The sequence below is a fragment of the Bos mutus genome, chromosome 12 (genome assembly GCF_027580195.1).
Source record: "Bos mutus isolate GX-2022 chromosome 12, NWIPB_WYAK_1.1, whole genome shotgun sequence".
NCBI classification, from domain to species: Eukaryota; Metazoa; Chordata; class Mammalia; order Artiodactyla; family Bovidae; genus Bos; species Bos mutus.
This window is the reverse complement of record NC_091628.1, coordinates 34,533,054-34,551,512: the sequence shown is the minus strand read 5'-3', so window position 1 is coordinate 34,551,512 and position 18,459 is coordinate 34,533,054. Positions and strand designations below refer to the sequence as shown.

Here is an 18,459-nt window from a genome sequence, read left to right as displayed (position 1 = left end):
CAGTTGAGCTATTTCAAATCCTGAAAGACGATGCTGTGAAAGTGCTACACTCAATATGCCAGCAAATTTGGAAAACTCAGCAGTGGCCACAGGACTGGAAAAGGTCAGTTTTCATTCCAATCCCAAAGAAAGGCAATGCCAAAGAATGCTCAAACTACCATACAATTGCACTCATCTCACATGCTAGTAAAGTAATGCTCAAAATTCTCCAAGCCAGGCTTCAGGAATACATGAACTGTGAACTTCCTGATGTTCAAGCTGGTTTTAGAAAAGGCAGAGGAACCAGAGATCAAATTGCCAACATCCGCTGGATCATTGAAAAAGCAAGAGAGTTCCAGAAAAATATCTACTTCTGCTTTATTGACTATGCCAAAGCCTTTGACTGTGTGGATCACAATAAACTGTGGAAAATTCTTCAAAGAGATGGGAATACCAGACCACCTGAGAAACCTGTATGCAGGTCAGGAAGCAACAGTTAGAACTGGACATGGAACAACAGACTGATTCCAAATAGGAAAAGGAGTATGTCAAGGCTGTATATTGTTACCCTGCTTATTTAACTTCTATGCAGAGTACATCATGAGAAACACTGGACTGGAAGAAGCACAAGCTGGAATCAAGATTGCTGGGAGAAATATCAATAACCTCAGATATGCAGATGACACCACCCTTATGGCAGAAAGTGAAGAGGAACTAAAAAGCCTTTTGATGAAAGTGAAAGAGGAGAGTGAAAAAGTTGGCTTCAAGCTTTTTTCAGAAAACTAAGATCATGGCATCTGGTCCTATCACTTCATGGGAAATAGATGGGGAAACAGTGGAAACACTGTCAGACTTTATTTTTCTGGGCTCCAAAATCACTGCAAATGGTGATTGCAGCCCTGAAATTAAAAAACGCCTACTCCTTGGAAGGAAAGTTATGTCCAACCTAGATAGCATATTGAAAAGCAGAGATATTACTTTGCCAACAAAGGATCGTCTAGTCAAGGCTATGGTTTTTCCAGTAGTCGTGTATGGATGTGAGAGTTGGACTGTGAAGAAAGCTGAGGGCCGAAGAATTGATGCTTTTGAACTGTGGTGTTGAAGAAGACCCTTGAGAGTCCCTTAGACTGCAAGGAGATCCAACCAGTCCATTCTAAAGGAGATCAGTCCTGGGTGTTCTTTGGAAGGAATGATTCTAAAGCTGAAACTCCAATACTTTGGCCACCTCATGTGAAGAGCTGACTCATTGGAAAAGACTCTGATGCTGGGATGGATTGGGGGCAGGAGGAGAAGGGGACGACAGAGGATGAGATGGCTGGATGGCATCACCAGCCCGATGGACGTGAGTTTGAGTGAACTCTGGGAGTTGGTGATGGACAGGCAGGCCTGGCGTGCTGCAATTCATGGGGTCGCAAACAGTCGGACACGATTGATCGACTGAACTGAAATGAAGACTACATAAATCACCTTGTTGCTGCTGCTGCTGCTAAGTCATTTCAGTCATGTCCGACTCTGTGCGACCCCATAGACAGGCCCACCAGTCTCCCCTGTCCCTGGGATTCTCCAGGCAAGAACACTGGAGTGGGTTGCCATTTCCTTCTCCAATGCATGAAAGTGAAAAGTGAAAGTGAAGTCACTCAGTCATGTCCGACCCTAAGCTACCCCATGGACTGCAGCCTACCAGGCTCCTCCATCCATGGGATTTTCCAGGCAAGAGTACTGCAGTGGGGTGCCATTGCCTTCTCTGCCTTGTTGCTTTCATGTAATTTGTTAAACAAGATGTAATTTTAGTTTACTGAGAAAATAACTGTCATAATTTTAACATGTCGAGTCTAACTTCTCTTTATTGTAATGATCATTATTTAAGGTTTTCTCAAATATTAAAGTTTTTTCACTTAAAAGAGGTCTAAAAAAAGTGACAGTCACTCAGTTGTGTCCAGCTCTTTGCGATCCAGGGACTATACAGTCCGTGGAATTCTCCAGGCCAGAATACTGGAGTGGGTAGCTTTTCCCTCCTCCAGGGGATCTTCCCAACGCAGGGATCAAACACAGGTCTCCTGCATTGCAGGCAGATTCTCTACCAGCTGAGCCACAAGGGAAGCCCCCCCCAAAAGATCTAAAGAAAGTGATTTTTAAAGACTGTTACATAAGACTTAGCAGTTTACTTGAAAGAGAACAGTATACATTTAATACTAGCAAAGTCGCATGTGAATCTGATTTTTATAAGACTTTTGTTGACATTGGATTCCGCTGGAAATGCGTCCCACAGGCTTTTCCTGCTCATTTAAGGTCAAGTTCACTGTAGATAGTTAAAATCACATACTAGGGTCATGATTCAGGGTTTAACTGTTGGTTTTGTAGGAGGATTTTCTCCTTGGCACACTTAGTGCTGTGTCCTGGAATTGGTGCCCAGACAATTTTAAGTGTGGTATGAGCTGTTTGTGTCACGGGAATAAAATTAGATGCGCCTGTTGCTAATAGAAGGGAATGAAACATGAGACAGACCCAGAATGGGAGCCTTCCTCCGGCTGCCTGGCAAACTTGACCCCTCCCCTCTCACTGCGCGATTCCTGGGACAGCCTCAAATCCTGTCTCAGAAGCTCTGAAGGAGTACAGTTAATTCACTTTGTGCTTTTTGACAACATTTAAGGTAAGTAATCGGCTTTAACTTGGATCTTACAGAATTAGAATGTTCAACTTAAAGACCAAATAGGTATAAGGCTTCTTGATTATTTTTCCTTCATAGATGACATAATGGAAAATAAATTTAAAATGTTAAATAAATTTAGCTCAAATGATTATATATTAAATATCAACAAAATGGAATTAACACTTCATTTCAACTTTCAAGTTTTTCCAACTACTAAAATGCTACATGATATTCTAGCATGATTATGTCCTTCTAATAGTTTTAATTTTAGAACACCATGACAGTATTTTTGTATTATCAGGCATTCAGTTGTTGCTGCTGCTGCTGCTACGTCACTTCAGTCATGTCCGACTCTGTGTGACCCCATGGACGGCAGCCCACCAGGCTCCCCCGTCCCTGGGATTCTCCAGGCAAGAACACTGGAGTGGGTTGCCATTTCCTTCCCCAATGCATGAAAGTGAAAAGTGAAAGGGAAGTCCCTCAGTCATGTCTGACTCTTAGCAACCCCATGGATTGCAGCCTACCAGGCTCCTCCATCCATGGGATTTTCCATACTGTAGTTATCTAGATAAAGAGTAATCTTTCAGATCACCTACTAATTCTGGGCTTCTCTGGTTGCTCAGACAGTAAAGAATCTGCCTGCAATGATGGAGACCCGGGTTTGATCCCCGGGTGGGAAGATCCCCTGGAGAAGGGAATGGCAACCCACTGCAGAGTTCTTGCCAGGAGAATTCCATGGACAGAGGAGCCTGGCGGGCTACAGTCCATGGGGTCAGAAAGAGTCAGACACGACTGAGCGACTATCACTTTCACTTTCACTCACTTTTCACTTCTAGTTCTACTCTTAAACTTTTGTGATAGAAGTACATTTGCTTTACATTTTGTCATAGTTCTGTCAAAGACGTTTAAACAGTAAAATTCATGAGAACCAAAGCCCAGGTGGTTTGATACATTGAGAATAAGCAAAACAGAAGCAAAATGCCAGCTTCAGCTGCCCGACTCTTCTTGGATAAAAAAGGGAAAAATGTCTCTCTCCCCAAATCTGGGGAAAATAGTCTATTGCTCAAAATATGTATCAGAAAGTATAGTAAGTAGAATATGAGGTAAACGTGTGCTGTGCTTTGACCTGTTAAATGTCTGTTCTTTCTGGTGGATCCTAAGTAACATAGGCCTTTGGAGGACGTGTTTCTAAAGAAAGTCATCAAGGAAGATAATAGGGAAAAAATAGCTTGGCTGGCTGGAAAATTTGCCAGCAGAATGGAGTAACTCACTAGTGCAAAATGAACTACAAAACTCCCTGTGTTTATGTTTTGCTTGTTTTCTTGGAAACGTTTTGTAGAGATGGATACAGAGAGGCGTACTTACCACCTTGTGGTTCAAGTTGTTGTTAGTCTTAGAGGTTCTAGAATTTATCTGAGGTTTCTTTCAAAGCCAAATGAAAAGCAGTGTTTCACTATATTTAAATATCAAATTCCAAAGACTAACACATCCAAGTTTCCTGAATATGTTGGCTAAGCTTGCAGCTAAAATGCTGCAAATAAAGCTGTTCCGTGTTGTCCTTTAAAAAATAAACACTGTAGTCATTAAACTAAATTCCTACTGTTGTTTTTCAGTCACTTAAGTCGTGTCTGACTCTGTGACCCCAAGGACTGCAGCACACCAGGCTTCTCTGTCCTTCACTATCTCCCAGAGTGCTCAAACTCATGTCCATTGAGTCGGTGATGCCATCCAACCATCTCATCCTCTGTCGTCCCCTTTTCCTTCTGCCTTCAGTTCTTCCCAGCATCAGGGTCTTTTGCAGTGAGTCAGCTCTTTGCATCAGGTGGCCAAAGGATTAGAGCTTCAGCTTCTGCATCAGTCCTCCCAATGAATATTCAGGACTGGTTTCCTTTAGAATTGACTGGTTTGATCTCCTTGCAGTCCAAGGGACTCTCAAGAGTCTTCTCCAGCACCACAATTTGAAAGCATCAATTCTTTGGCACTCAGCCTTTTTTGTGGTCCAATTCTACTATACTGAAGGTGAAAATCAAATAACAATTGTAAATTATGAATGGGTGCCCATTTTGTTTAATTTTGCACATTTTGTGGGACCTGGGAGGGGTTCCCCCAGCTCCCTCTTCTACATGGCTGCTTCTCAAGTGAGCCCAGCACTGCTCGCCCCCCGTGGCTTTGCTTTCCTAGTGAGGAACCTTCAGAACCCACCTCTGCTTCCTTCTTTCCTTCCTGCCTCCTTTCTCAACCTCAGGAGCATCTAGCCTTATTCTTCTCTGGACCTACTTCAGGACCAGATCGTTCTGTGGTGTTCGTGTGAGCTTTGTAGAATTCCTTACCCACTGTCTTTGCTGTTCCAGACTCCACGCTCACTTCTTGTTTCACATCTTACTGTGCCTTAGGGAATTTCCTGGGAAATAGATGCAGGAGTGTTTGGTGATCTGCAGACTTACAGGAGACTTGAGACTTCTCCCAGAGTCCGTCACAGTGTCTGAGTCCACTTGACTTTGTTCCAGCTGGTGTGCTGTGCATGCTGGTGAAGGAGCTGGCATTCCCATGGGTTGTGTGTGCCCAAAGCATGTGTGCTTCATCCTGAAGCCACTGGGATAGAATTAGTCTTGTGGGAGGTCACTTTGGTTGCCATGAAGATTGGATAAGGGGCATGGAGGGGGAGAGAGGAGCTGTAAAACATCAAAAGATGGCCTCAGCTGAGGTCTGGAAAACAGACCCCAAGGGAGAACCAGCAGGAAGAAGTCGTTGCCGTGGAGACAGTACCTAAAACCCATCCTCACCTTTGTGACTGTTTTAACTCTTACTTGAAACATTTTCAGCGAGTTTTACATGTGCAGCATCTTTGAAGAAACACACTCTCAAGAAACCTAGTAGGTCGCTTGAGTTGATCAGTTGACAAACTGTTTGTTCCTCAGTGGACAGAATCGATCATCACGTCACAGAACTAAGCAGGTGTGACTCTCGATTTCAGTCTGTGTTATATGATAGTGAAAGGGAAATACCTAAGATAATATGGTTGAAAAGTGAGAGTAGAAACAGCCCTTCTCTGATGCCAATCGTCTTCCCAAATCCAACTCATTTATCAAGGTAGAACTTTGCATGATCTTGAAATACACTGTTGAAATACAGAGTACTTATGGATAGACATTCCTGGTAGAAAATGAAGTAGCATGAGGTCACTAAGGTGTGAAATGCAGGACAAGTCCAGCTATAAACCTGTAGGTGCTGGTTATATACTGGTGAACAAAACAGAGAACAAAACACCCTTATTTGGGCCTTATTTCTGCTAACTTCAGCTTCTGGACATTGCCATTACTCCTTAGTCAAACATGACATAAGGACGTGGTAAAAGCTTCAGATTTCTGAGTTTATTTAATAAAAACAAGAGTAATACACTAAGAAAACATGTTTGAATTGCTCATCTTCATAATCATAGCCCTGCTTTAAAATAGTCTCTAACTGAACTAAGAAACAAGCATGCATTTTAAAACCGCAGTTTTATGACCTAACAATTGTATGACAGTGGCTGAAAGTGTGGTTTTTTTCCCTCTTGTTACTTTTTCATTTAAATAAAGGTTTCTTCCCTGATCAGGAATGTTAGCTAGTTAAAGGGCATTTATTCTGTTGGTTTGGTGTATTCTGTAAGGAACTTTTTAAAAATGGCAGCTTGCCATTTTGTTTTAAAAGTCAGTTCTGTTGTAGAGACGAGAGAACAGTTTGATGACCTTGTAACCTGTGACTCTCTCTGTGCGTGTGTGTATTTTATAGCAGGGGCCTTTGTGATGGTGAGAATTGTATTGATTGTGACTTTGGATGAAATTGATAACTACAGGTTGTGTACTTTGCTTTATTTTATAGTCATGCTAAGCAATTTGGCCAAAAATGAAGCAAAACTATTTTTTAAATTATTTGGTCATCCTAAATGTAGTCATAAAGTTGGGACAGGTATAGTGAATTTTCTGTTAGCTTTTCTATTATCAGAGAAATATATATAGCAAAAGGTAGATATATACAAATTTTTTAATCTGAAAAAATACAGAAAGACATTTGGGAAATGCAATTTTAAGTGAAAAAGGTAGAATATAGAGAGAAATTATTGTTAACATTTTAAAAATTTGTTTATAGTCTGTTTCTATGGGTGTATATTTTAATATGTATTTCACATTCTGTTTTTCATTCAGCACTCTACCATTAGCATTTCTCTAGGATATTCAAGATATATGCTTTCAAGCAGTTAATTCTGTAATGTTATAATAATCCAATAACTAGTTACTCTGATGTTTAAACCTTAACATTATTTGTTGTTGTTGCTTAGTCATGTCTTGACTCTTTTGTGACCCCACAGACTGTATAGCCCACCAGGCTTCTCTGTCCATGGGATCCTCCAGGCAAGAGTACTGGAGTGGGTTGCCATTTCCTCTTGCAGGGGATCATCGAACCCCAGGTCTCCCATGTCTCCTGCATTGGCAGGCAGATTCTTTACCACTGAGCCACTAAGAAAGCCTTTACTTTCCAGTCATTCACCATTATAGATAAAGTAAAACAAATACCTTTAAACATCAATCTTCATTTTCATTCCTGATTGTTTCTTTGGAATAAGTTTCTAGAATTGAAATTACTGTCTGTTTGAGATTCTCGGTACATAGTGCCAAATATCCTTCTAGAGGAATGGTGTTAATTTTCACTTTCAACAGCAGAGGAGTTTCATGCCCATTTTTCAAACATATCCATATGATATCACCTATGTGTGCCAATGTTGGCTAGAACCGGTTTTTAAATCTCCCTTACTGTTTGAAAACTGCCTGTGGAATTTGTGTTTGTGCTTCCTGGTGAAGTAGAATCCTTTACTGTGTATTAACCATTTGAGTTTCTTTAATGTGTGTGCATGGTTTTGCTCAAGTTGTATTGATTTATTTATCTTTCTAAGGGTATTAACGTTGTCTTATCTTTAAGGCAAATATTTCCTCCATTAGTTATCTACTGTTGAATTTTCCTTATTGATGTACTTTTTGTCACATCTACCAAGGCGACCTCTTCGTTTTCCTAAATGTTGGCACCATGTAGGAATTATGTGAGTTATGATGCAAACAGTGACCTCCAAAACTAAAAGATAATAAGATTATCTTGGATGAAGCTAGGTTTGTGATAGGTACACCAGCAATAGTAAGCTCTATATAGGAATAGAAATATGTAACAATTGGAAGACATACATGTGTGTGCGTGCGAGAATGTGTATATACACTCATGCTTAGAAAACAGCTGTTTTTATTGATCTCTGACAATATTGTAAAAAATATGTGATAGTTTTGAATTCTGAGTCTCTGGCCATACCCCTCCAATCCAGTCTCAGACTCTGAGCTTATCTTTTATGGACTGTCTGAATTTGCCACCATTATTTAGATGACACATGTTTGAAATTAATATAACAGAATGATGTGATATGATGGGATTGAGTGTGTCCAGGGAAGACTTCTTGGAGGAGATGACATGTGAACTGGTGCTGAAGGTGAGGAGGGGGCCAGCAGAGGGTGTCAGGTGGGGAGGATGCCCAACAGTGAGTCCTGACCTGAGGGTTCACCTGGGCTGTTTGCAAGTAGGTGGGGCACCGTGGTAGCAGATGAAGAGGTGAGCGAAGGCTCTCATGTAGGGTTGGGGGTGTGGGCGATAGAGAATCCTCGATGTTCTCAGTGGGGAAAAGCCATGGGAAGATTTGACATTGTAGAGTGACAGGCACTGAATTTTATTTCATGTTCCTGCCGCTGGGTAGAGAGAGGCTTCCAGAAGGGGAGGAAGGGAGACAGGTTTGCAGTGGTGAAGATGAGGGACTTCGAGGGGCTGGCACCAGAGTGGTTGCCATGGAAATGGAGGGAAGTAGGCAGCCCGAGGATCTAGGCTGAAGGTGGAGTTGGTGTGGGGCTGATGTGGGGCTTGAAGGGGAAAGGGGGAAGCAAGAATGACTTCAGAGACTTTGAAGACCTGGGTGGGTGGTGATGGACTTTCTCATATAAAAAAAAAAAAAAAACTGGAGGAGTCAAAGATGAGTAAGTGAAGAATGCCCTCATGAAACTGTTAATAACTGCTTGGGTTTTGAATAATGCAGATTGTCAGTCTTCAGTGTTTGAAAATACTGAGTGATGAACACCACTGTTTTATACAATCAGTTTGAACATGGAGGAAATGCCCATTCAGTTGGAAAGAGATTTAAAGAATTATTTTAGACCATGACATTTTAAATAAGGATATCTTTAAATCATTCCTAAAAGTAAATGCATAAAAAAATCTCAGAGGAGAGTTCTTTATGTTCTGATTCATCATTTTGCTATCTTTACAATCAGAAAAGTCATCATAATTTCTAATTTTAATTTAAACAAAACTGTGCTCTTTGTGTGTGTGTGTGTAAAGAGGAGAATGAGCAACTTTTACAAATCTCTTCCTAAAGTGGAAATTGTTACTGAAACTCTTACCCTGATTTACATAAAATGATGAATGTTTATAAACATTTGTACACATCCACGTTTTGATCTTTCTTGAAGTAGGTCAGTACTTGGGACCTTTATTATAGGCAAATGTTGGTGTGATTGGTATCTTGTAAAGATAATTCTAATTTTAAATTCTGAGTAATATTTAATGGCTGAAGGAAGATGTAACCTAATTGTTTGGCATAAAACTGAGGAACTGGAATTTGTTTCACAAGACTTATAGGTACCAGCTTGATTTTCCTCCCACTGAATCTTTTAAGAACTTGATCACTTGACTATTGTAGATTGATGCTTCAATTCCAAAGTTAATCCTGCAGAATTTTGAAAGCTGTATATGTATTGAGTTTATTGAATAAGACCTGAAAATGTGATTGTTGTTGTAGTCGCTAAGTCATGTCCAACTCTTTTGCGATCCCATGGACTCCATAGCCCACCATGTTCCTCTGTCCATGGGATTTCCCAGGCAAGAATACTGGAGTGAGTTGCCATTTACTTCTTCAGGGAATCTTCCCAAGCCAGGGACTGAACTCTCATCTCCTGCATTGACAGGTGGGTTCTTTACCACTGAGCCACCTTGGAAGCCCTGGAAATATGATCACTGGATCTCAAATGAATTTGTTATATCTAATATGGCAAATGACAGATTATCACTGTGGCTGAAATATAATGACATGTTTCAAAGTATTCTTTAATGCTCTTTTCAAAAATCACTTAATTTTGGAGATTTGTTATTGGGGTAAAAAAATGTTTTGTTGGACTAATGGTCAGTCAATATTGACAAATTCTCTGTCTGTCTGTCTGTCTGTCCCTTTGTCCCTCTCCCCACTCCCACTTCCCACCTCCTCCCCTTTTCCCCCTCCCCCTTTCCCCCTCCCCCTCTTCACCTCCTACCTGTGGCAGATGGTGCGTGAACAATACACCACGATCACGGAGGGCACCCACATAGAGCGGCCAGAGAACCAGGCTGTCTACAAAATCGGCATTTATGGCTGGAGAAAGCGTTGCCTGTATTTGTTCGTCCTTCTTTTGCTCATCGTCCTCCTTGTGAATTTTGCTCTTACCATTTGGATTCTTAGAGTCATGTGGTTTTCCCCAGTAAGTGATATTTTTCCTGATAATCGTGTTCTCGTCTTGTTTGTGCTGTCAGTCCATCCCCATTGCATCAACAGAAGCTCCCTGCCATGCAGTTAGTGTTTGTCTCCTGTCTGGATAGAATGCTCAGTAGCAAAAAAAAATACATATAACATTTAAAGTAATATAGCATTTACCTTTTCTTAACCTTTTTTAACAGTTTCACTGCTAATTATATGGTGTTGATTTTACAGTGAGTTTTCATTGCAGTTTTTCCACTCGTCATTATCTTTTCATGGTGGGAAAATTGGAGCTATCTTGAGTTTGGGGTTGATTGTGTGTCATGATTGCTTAAAGGATTTTTAATTCATTAACAAAATTTTGCAAATTGTTTTTTTCTAATTTCACTAACTTATAAATATTTACCATTCAGATGCAACTTACTTGATTTTTTAAAAGCCCCATTCTGATATGCAATAAATTCTAGTACACATTTCAGTATTTAACAGCAAACTTAGTAACTAACGAATTCAGTTCAGTCACTCGGTCATTTCCGACTCTTTGCAACCCCATAGACTACAGCACGTCAGGCCTCCCAGTCCATCACCAACTCCCAGAGCTTACTCAAACTCATGTCCATTGAGTTGGTGATGCCATCCAACCATCCCATCCTCTGTCATCCCCTCCTCCTCCCACCTTCAATCTTTCCCAGCATCAGGGTCTTTTCCAACAAGTCAGTTCTTCTTCTCATCAGGTGGCCAAAGTATTGGAGTTTCAGCTTCAGCATCAGTCCTTCCAATGAATATTCAGGACTGATTTCCTTTAGGATGGACTGGTTGGATCTCCTTGCAGTCCAAGGGACTCTCAAGAGTCTTTTCCAACACCACAGTTCAAAAGCATCAATTCTTTGGCACTTAGCTTTCTTTATAGTCCAACTCTCACATCCATACATGACCACTGGAAAAACCATAGCTTTGACTAGACTGACCTTTGTTGGCAAAGTAATGTCTCTGCTTTTGAATATGCTGTCTACATTGGTCATAACTTTTATTCCAAGGAGCAAGCATCTTTTAATTTCATGCCTGCAGTCACCATCTGCAGTGATTTTGGAGCCCAGAAAAATAAAGTCTGACACTGTTTCCCCATCTATTTGCCATGAAGTGATGGGACCAGATGCCATGATCTTAGTTTTCTGAACATTGAGTTTTAAGCCAACTTTTTCACTCTCCTCTTTTGCTTTCATCAAGAGGCTCTTTAGTTCTTCTTCATTTTCTGCCATAAGGGTGGTGTCATCTGTGTATCTGAGGTTATTGATATTTCTCCCAGCAAACTTGATTCCAGCTTGTGCTTCTTCCAGTCCAGCATTTCTCATGATGTGCTCTGCATGTAAGTTAAATAAGCAGGGTGACAATATACAGCCTTGACATACTCCTTTTCCTATTTGGAACCAGTCTATTGTTCCATGTCCAGTTCTAATTATTGCTTCCTGATCTGCATGCAGATTTCTCAGGAGACAGGTCAGGTGGTCTGATATTCCCATCTCTTTCAGAATTTTCCATAGTTTGTTGTGATCCACACAATCAAAGGCTTTGGCATAGTTCACAAGCAGAAGTAGATGTTTTTCTGGAACTCTCTTGCTTTTTCCACGATCCAGCGGATGTTAGCAATTTGATCTCTGGTTCCTCTACCTTTTCTAAATTCAGCTTGAACATCTCAAAGTTCATGGTTCACGTACTGTTGAAGCCTGGCTTGGAAAATTTTGAGCATTCCTTTGCTAGCGTGTGAGATGAGTGCAATTGTGCAGTAGTTTGAGCATTCTTTGGCATCTCCTTTCTTTGGGATTGGAATGAATAATTTAGTAACCTAAAAATCAGTCATTATAAGGAATTCAGAGTCTGTTTTAGGCACTTTCACGTTCTCAAGATAGCTGGGTAATTTTATATGCTTTAATAATATTTTGTGTCCTTTTTGAAAAAAAATTCATCTAATGCAGAGTGTTTTTTACTTTACCAGATAGTCACAGTGAGAAAAGATGCAGCAATGAACATTTTTTGGAGACTGAATGAAAGTTGAACTCCTCAGGTTTACACCCCAGGGTCTGTCAGGGACACCTCCTGACTACACGGTCCTGTCTGGCCTCAGAAAGACCCTTGCTATGTGGAAGGCTGGGGGATGAGCAGGAAGACGCTGGAAAGGCCTAGAAGGGAGACGCACCCACCCGCCCCCCACCTCCAGCCCCACAACTGCTGGAGACAGAAGACTGTAACAGCCCCTGGGCACCAGGGGCCATGCGTTCTCCCAGCCACTGTGTGATCCTACAGCGTGGTTGGCGCTCAGTCAGTGTGTCCTGAAAGAATAATGATGTGCATTTTCTTAGAAATACATGTCAATTAATCCCACAGACTTTGCATGAACATTGTTATACTGTGAGCCCACCTGGTGCTCTTGGCTGTTTATCATAAAGTGATTATTTAAATCTTACCTGCATTTCCTAAATAGTCCTTTGTATTTACACAAGATTTAATATAACACTGAATACTGAATAAAAACAACTAAAGTTATAAATAGAGTGCATAAGAGAAATGCAGAAAAAGGCCGATAGGAAATCTATGAAAATGTATACATAATTTAAGTTGATAATAAAAGAAGTGAAAAAGAAAGCAATAGCAGAATCTCTGCTCTTGTTAACAGGTAGGCATGGGTCACCTGCATGTTACGGCAGATGGACTTCACCTGGAGGGGGAATCTGAGTTTTTATTCCCGTTGTATGTCAAAGAAATACGCTCCAGAGTGGTAAGAAAATGAGGACATGTTTAAATAATTTGTTTTATGAAAAATAAATAATGGTTTGCGTTTCTAATGAAAAGGATGTCTGCACTGACATTGCATGGCTCCCTGGCCATGTGCCTTGGTGTGCCCGGGGAACACAGTGAGTGACCAGCAGGGTCACACCCCAAACCTTGCCCAGAAACCCCAGCCCCACCCCCAGCAGATTTTTTTCATCTCATTGACCAGAGTTGTGTCACTTGGGTCTCCCTCCCCAAAGACAGGCTGATAAAGCAATTAGCATTTCCAGCCCCTGAGGTGGAAGCCAGAAAAAAAAAGTGGGGAGAGGGGAGTTGGAAAGCATCCATGAGACAGGCAGAGTGGTTCCCCCGACAGCTGACTGTGTCCATGCCCGGGGGTGGGCCCCGCAGCCCTGACTGCAGCCGTGTCCTCCCTTTCAGGGAGAATGATAAAAAGAAAAAAAAAAACAAGGGCCTGGACATTGGCACCTGAAGACTGGGCTCCATCATGGAACTGTGACTTGCTGGCTGTGACCGTGGGAGAACTGTCATTTAATCTCTTTGAACTCAAGTTCCTCATCTCTAGATGAGGAATAAAGCTACCTCCTCCAAAGTGTGGAGGTAAATGAGAGGATGGATGGCCAAAATCTTTGGTGAATTGTTAGCTTTTATTATCATACTAGTTATTTCATAACAAAGCAAAAACAAGTAGTAAGCTCACACCATTGGATAAAAGGTGAGACGCTGGTAAACCCATGTGCTTCCACAAAGCAAATTGGAGAATTTCTAACCAGCCAGACGTCCAAAGTGCTCCTAAAACTTCTTTCCTTCTGGGAAAAAAAAAAACAACGCATCATTCCTCCACAACTTTGGAAGATATTTGGTTCCCTCTGAGTGACATAAACCCACCTGAATCCAACAGCCGAATTACTGCATTCCTTTTGAAGAAAACTGTTTACATAAGAGCCAGCAATCTTCTGTGAAACAAAGCCCCCATTCAGACTATGACCCCACTTACATGCTCATAAAGCCACTTTATCTTCCAACAAAGAGCTCTAAAAGCGTAGGCATCCAGCAGATTTTAAAAGCTCTTGAAATTGTGAGAAGGCTTTTGTGTTTTGAAAATAAGTAATACAGTCTTTATTATAGAAGAGCTAAACATTCTCTGATTTATCTTTTAAAATATATCATATCCTGAACATAAATTGTGAGAAATGAAATTTTAATCTTTTTGAAAAGACCAAACAAACATCGACTAAAATTTAATTGTTTCAGATCTTCACATTGAGAATGGACCTGGTGTATTATAAAATGTACATGGGCTCTGTAAACCCATGAGGTTATTTATATTTTGTGGGGAAATAATTTAATGCATTTACCCCATTCACATAATACAGTCCAAGTTTAAAAAAATTTAGCCGCAGTTTATAGGCTCACAGGATCTGTGATATCAGAAAAATTATTTTCTATAAATCCTCAATTTATATACAAATGTAAAGGTATAGTCACTTTAGATAGTATACATTTGGCTTACTGTGTGAATCCATTTTTAGGACTCATCTCTGCTTCTGCAGTCTACACAGAATGTGACCATGAATGCACGAAACACGGAAGGAGAAGTCACAGGCCGGTTAAAAGTGGGTAAGTTGAGCTTCATCAGAGTGCTTTGAGTGTGTGTGTGGTCCACGAGCAGTTGTGCCAAATGGATATATTTGTTTTTCTCTTCTAAAGGGTTCAGAGTTATTTATGAGCAATCAGAGTGTGAGTTTTCTAAGTATCATGCTGTGTCGACCATAGAGAGTCACTCACCTGGTGGGAGGACAGTCTGAAGTATTTTAATTGAAGTTATTTTGATTCCAAGAAATAGAGGACCGTTTCAGGTAGTACAAGAAGCACAGTGACTACTGCAGGATACAAAACCATCTTGCAGAGACAGAGAACAGAAAACAAAGTAGTTGAGCTCAAGGAAAAAAAGACCCGGGGCTGAGAGTCAAAGTATTCCTCCTCCATCTTTCTCTCCCCATCCTTCTCTCCACCATGTTTCCTTCCTTTCTGTGTGTGTTTGCCCATGATTTTCACTTGGGTATTGTGATTACATCAGTCCTAACTCCACAGGACTCTCTGGTCCTTCCTCTGGTTGACTGTAGTTCTCAACACCAGCCAACTTAGTCTTCAGTGTCTTCAATTCTGAACTCACAACAAAGTACCCTAATTGGCCCAATCACTCTGTCCAATCAACTGCCCTTGGGTGAGCCTTGTACACCCATCTGATCAACGAATAAGATCAGAGAATATGGTCACATGGAAGCAAGGTCCCATGGAATCTTGCACAGAGAGCAAAATGATTAGAAGAATAAGTATCAATGGAAGAAATAACAAAAGAGCAAACAGATGGTGAAAGGAATATATATTTGTACTACCTATATATATAATGTGTATGTATATATATAATATATATATAAATGTATATATATATATACATTTACCAGTTCAGTTCAGTTACTCAGTCATGTCTGACTCTTTGAGACCCCATGGACTGCAGCACGCCGGATCTCCCTGTCCATCACCAACTCCCAGAGTTTATTCAAACTCATGTCCATTGAGTTGGTGATGCCATCCAATCATCTCATCTTCTGTCGTCCCCTTCTCCTACTGCTTTCAATCTTTCCCAGCATCAGGGTCTTTTCAAATGAGTCAGTTCTTCGCATCAGGTGGCCAAAGTATTGGAGCTTCAGCTTCAGCATCAGTCCTTCCAATGAATATTCAGGACTGATCCCCTTTAGGATGGACTGGTTGGATCTCCTTGCAATCCAAGGAATTCTCAAGAGTCTTCTCCAACACCACAGTTCAAAAGCACCAATTTTTTAGCGCTCAGCTTTCTTTATAGTCCAACTCTCACATCCATACATGACCAATGAAAAAACCATAGCTTTGACTAGATTGACCTTTATTGGCAAAGTATCATCTCTGCTTTTTAATATGCTGTTTCAATGGCAATATTTTAATAATATTCCAAAGAACGTACATATATAATAACTTGATTATGTTATACTCAAATATTGTAGTTAGGTTATTCTATTCAGTCATTATCACAGTTCTTAATTCAGGCCACTCATATACTTAGTAGGTGTTTTCAATAAATACTTATTGAATGAATGAATAGAGGAGTGAATGAAAGATTGTGTAGTATGGGATGGGCTGAAAAACCAGCTGGGAGAGAGTTCTAGGAGACGGACTGGGGTAAGATGGCCTGTCTAGGGAGTTCCAAAGTGCACTGGGGTTCAGGTATAAGTCTGAGCTACACCACAAGGGATTTGGGGTCATGGAGAGGATCATGGGTGGGAAACAGATTCAAAATTTAGCAGCCAAAACAGAGGAGAGAACTTCAACAAAAAAAGTCATGAATAAAAATCAAGGGGTTAGCAGCATTATGCACAACAGTCAAAACATGGAAACAGCATAAGTGTCCATCAGTGGATGATGGATAAAGAAGATGTGGCATATATGCACAATGGAATACTATTTATTCCGCCACAGAAAAGAACAAAATAATACCATCTGCAGCAACACGAATGAACCTAGAGGTTGTCATACTAAAGTGATCAGATCAGATCAGTCGCTCAGTCGTGTCCGACTCTTTGCGACCCCATGAATCGCAGCACACCAGGCCTCCCTGCCCATCACCAACTCCCGGAGTTCACTCAGACTCACGTCCATCGAGTCAGTGATGCCATCCAGCCATCTCATCCTCTGTCGTCCCCTTCTCCTCCTGCCCACAATCCCTCCCAGCATCAAAGTCTTTTCCAATGAGTCAACTCTTCACATGAGGTGGCCAAAGTACTGGAGTTTCAGCTTTAGCAACATTCCTTCCAAAGAAATCCCAGGGCTGATCTCTTTCAGAATGGACTGGTTGGATCTCCTTGCAGTCCAAGGGACTCTCAAGAGCCTTCTCCAACACCACAGTTCAAAAGCATCAATTCTTCGGTGCTCAGCCTTCTTCACAGTCCAACTCTCACATCCATACATGACCACAGGAAAAACCATAGCCTTGACTAGACGAAACTTTGTTGGCAAAGTAATGTCTCTGCTTTTGAATATGCTATCTATTCTATTGGTCATAACTTTCCTTCCAAGGAGTAAGAGTCTTTTAATTTCATGGCTGCAGTCACCATCTGCAGTGATTTTGGAGCCCAGAAAAATAAAGTCTGACACTGTTTCCACTGTTTCCCCATCTATTTCCCATGAAGTGATGGGACCGGATGCCATGATCTTCATTTTCTGAATGTTGAGCTTTAAGCCAACTTTTTCACTCTCCACTTTCACTTTCATCAAGAGGCTTTTGAGTTCCTCTTCACTTTCTGCCATAAGGGTGGTGTCATCTGCATATCTGAGGTTATTGATATTTCTCCCGGCAATCTTGATTCCAGCTTGTGTTTCTTCCAGTCCAGTGTTTCTCATGATGTACTCTGCATATAAGTTAAATAAACAGGGTGACAATATACAGCCTTGACATACTCCTTTTCCTATTTGGAACCAGTGTGTTGTTCCATGTCCAGTTCTAACTGTTGCTTCCTGACCTGCATACAAATTTCTCAAGAGGCAAGTCCCAAAGAGATATAGCAAATACCATATGATATCAGTTATATTTTGAATCTAAAAAAATTATAAAATATGACACAAGTGATACATACAAAACAAAAACAGGCTCACAGACATAGAGAACAGATTATGGTTGCCATGGGGGAGGGGACTGGGAAGAGGAATGGATTGGGTGGTTGGGGTTAGCTGCTGCTGCTTCTAAGTCGCTTCAGTCGTGTCCAACTCTGTGCGACCCCATAGACGGCAGCCCACCAGGCTCCCCCGTCCCTGGGATTCTCCAGGCAAGAACACTGGAGTGGGTTGCCATTTCCTTCTCCAATGCGTGAAAGTGAAGTCACTCAGTCGTGTCGCACTCTTTGCCACCCCATGGACTGCAGCCTACCAGGCTCCTCCATCCATGGGATTTTCCAGGCAAGAGTACTGGAGTGGGGTGCCAATGCCCTCTCCAGCTGGGGTTAGTAGATGCAAACTATTACCTAGAGAAGGCATGAACAGCAAGGTTCTACTGTATAGCACAGGAAACTATATTCAATATCCTGTAATCAACCATAGGGCTTCCCTGGTGGCTCAGTGGTAAAGAATCCACCTGCCAATTTGTAGGAGATACGGGTTTGATACCTGGGTTGGGAAGATCCCCTGGAGAAGGAAATGGCAACCCACTCCAGTATTCTTGCCTGGAGAATCCCATGAACAGGGGAGCTTGGCGAGCTACAGTCCATGAGGTTACAACATGAAGTTAGACACGACTTAGCAACTAAACAACAAAAACAACAATAAACCATAATGGAAAAGAATATGAAAATGTGTGTGTATATATATATATAACTGAATCACTTTACAGCAGAAGTTACAATATCGTAAATCTACTCTACTTTTAAAAACCCCTTTTTAA

At 41.2% G+C, this 18,459-nt stretch overlaps 1 protein-coding gene across 2 annotated transcripts in view; it reads left to right on the top strand.

The window, feature by feature from the left end:
• Window positions 1–2,490: 2,490 nt before the first annotated feature.
• SGCG (sarcoglycan gamma) overlaps window positions 2,491–18,459 on the top strand; it is a 30,872-nt gene continuing 14,903 nt past the window's right edge. The window contains exons 1-4 of one of the 2 annotated variants that reach the window (XM_005888728.2): window positions 2,491–2,629; window positions 10,012–10,206; window positions 12,874–12,975; window positions 14,522–14,609. In XM_005888728.2, coding sequence (XP_005888790.1) covers window positions 10,012–10,206; window positions 12,874–12,975; window positions 14,522–14,609 — 385 coding nt within the window. In that variant the 5' untranslated portion in view covers window positions 2,491–2,629. Of the gene's footprint in view, window positions 2,630–9,540; window positions 9,661–10,011; window positions 10,207–12,873; window positions 12,976–14,521; window positions 14,610–18,459 lie in introns of those variants that run through there. The other variant, XM_070380522.1, reaches the window with a different exon arrangement.